General features: G+C 42.2%; 1 protein-coding gene across 1 annotated transcript; it reads left to right on the top strand.

Moving 5' to 3' along the window:
• The first annotated feature begins 1,337 nt into the window (after nt 1–1,337).
• On the top strand, nt 1,338–1,763 carry LOC112794944 (transmembrane emp24 domain-containing protein p24beta3-like). Its single transcript, XM_025836904.3, has one exon. The coding sequence runs from the start codon at nt 1,338–1,340 to the stop codon at nt 1,761–1,763; it is 426 nt and encodes a 141-aa protein (XP_025692689.1).
• Nucleotides 1,764–2,240: the final 477 nt, after the last annotated feature.

Genomic DNA, 2,240 nt, shown 5'->3' with positions numbered 1-2,240 from the left:
CACCTCCTCCATTAATTGATGCACATTTTCATTCTTCTATTTTTTTCATCATGTATCTTCGATCTTTTTCAACATCGTCGTCGTCGTGACAAGAAGCACTTGATCATCGTCAGAAATTTGTACTAAGAGAGATTAATCAATGGAATAAAATATTCCATCGACGAAGCAACGTCCATTATTGTATTGAGATAGATCAATCAATGCTTTATAAAAAATACTCCGTCGTAGCTTCTCTTTTGTTCATTACTGTTGAACTCACTGTTATCATATTCACATAAAATTGAAAAATACTCCATTACAAAGAAATTTTAGGTATCACCGTTAATGGTGGCATCATCGGAGAAAATAATAAAGAGTAGAGAGTAGCATGCAGGAAACCGCGTCAAAAGATACTTGAGAGGCAGAATCAATCCACATTGTTAGAGGATCATTAGCATCAATTAGGATCAATTAGTATCGTCTGTATTTATGTAGTATATCTGTATATTAATTATAGGATTCTATGCCTTTATTACTCTGATTCATTTAGCACCTATAAATACCACTTGTATACTGTACTTTGGGATATAAGCTGAATAATACACAATACACTTTTCTCAGATATCTCTCTTGTTTCTAACATGGTATCAAGAGCTTAGGTTCTTTTTTTTTCAATGAAAGTTCGTTCATAGTTCGTTATTTTTCCTCTTTCGGCAGTGTTCTTTGGCCTCTCTTTCGCTCTTTTTCTGACTCTTTGGTTCGTCACCGCCTTTACCATCGCCTTCGTCTCGTCGTTGTGAGTTCAACGAGTCTAGCCTCGTCGCCAGAAACCACCGCACGCGCCGCCACGCGCCGTCTGAAGGTTGCCATTTGTTTGTTTTCCGAGCACTACTTTGTCCTCAGTTTTCAACTCCTTACTGACGCTTTGAAGATGCAAGACACGTCAGCGGCTGACGGAGCAGGTGGTGGCACGCGGGTTGGAGGTTCGGGTCGGGTCGGGCGCGCGGGTTGATCACGGTCCGTCTCCCTTCTGTCTGACACGTGGCGCGTTGCTGAGCCGTTGATCTGGGGCGCTGATCCAATGGCGACAGATGCTTCTGGAAGGAGAACGCCTGCAACCAGGCAGGCAACTTCGAGCGGCGCGTGGCGGCGCGTCCGGCGGCATATGGTGGTGATTTCGGTGCCGTTTTGTTGCGTTGGACTAGCAGAGACCTGAAACGAAGAAAGTACTCAACACCTTGTCAAAGTTTTTGACTTTAAGATCTGGGTACCACCTCTCACTTGCCCACTGCATCGAATTTGTCGCAATTTGATTTCAGAAGAGAAAATTCCCAAAAATAAATAAGAGGGGGGAAGCTATGGAGCAAACGCAGTGGAAGAGAAGCTCGAAGATGTGGATGGTTTTGGCGTGTTTGATGATGAGCTTCTTTAGCGGCATTGAGTCGCTATCGGTGACGGTAAACGACGTCGAGTGCGTCTACGAGTATGTGCTTTATGAGGGTGACACTATTTCGGGGAACTTTGTTGTCGTTGACCACGATATTTTCTGGGGCTCCGATCACCCTGGTATCGATTTCACGGTGACATCTCCTGCTGGTAATACAGTCCAAAATATCAAGGGGACCTCTGGTGACAAGTTCCAATTTAAAGCCCCGACACATGGAATGTATAAATTCTGTTTTCACAACCCTCACTCAACACCTGAGACTGTTTCTTTCTACATCCATGTTGGTCATATTCTATCTGAGCATGATCTTGCCAAAGATGAGCATTTGGAACACTAGATCAGACTGCTGATATTTTCACGAAAGCTCATCACCCGACTCGTTTCCGGACTTTGTTATCCAAACTCAAGTTGGTCTCCTTAGCTCCCACTTGAGTTTGAGGGGGGATGTTAGAGGATCATTAGCATCAATTAGGATCAATTAGTATCGTCTGTATTTATGTAGTATATCTGTATATTAATTATAGGATTCTATGCCTTTATTACTCTGATTCATTTAGCACCTATAAATACCTCTTGTATACTGTACTTTGGGATATAAGCTGAATAATACACAATGCACTTTTTTCAGATATCTCTCTTGTTTCTAACACACATTAATAGCAACGCCAACATGGTGTCAGAGCTCACCAATCTAGGCCGTGTCGGTTTCAGACCATAACCATAAAAAATCACCTCATCCCTATTTTTCGTCAAACTTCCATAGTTAGTCAATCGTATACATAATGCTTTTAAACAGCATTTGTGATACTTTTTC

The sequence above is a fragment of the Arachis hypogaea genome, chromosome 4, assembly GCF_003086295.3.
Source record: "Arachis hypogaea cultivar Tifrunner chromosome 4, arahy.Tifrunner.gnm2.J5K5, whole genome shotgun sequence".
Taxonomy (NCBI): Eukaryota; Viridiplantae; Streptophyta; class Magnoliopsida; order Fabales; family Fabaceae; genus Arachis; species Arachis hypogaea.
This window is presented reverse-complemented; position numbering and strand designations above follow the sequence as displayed.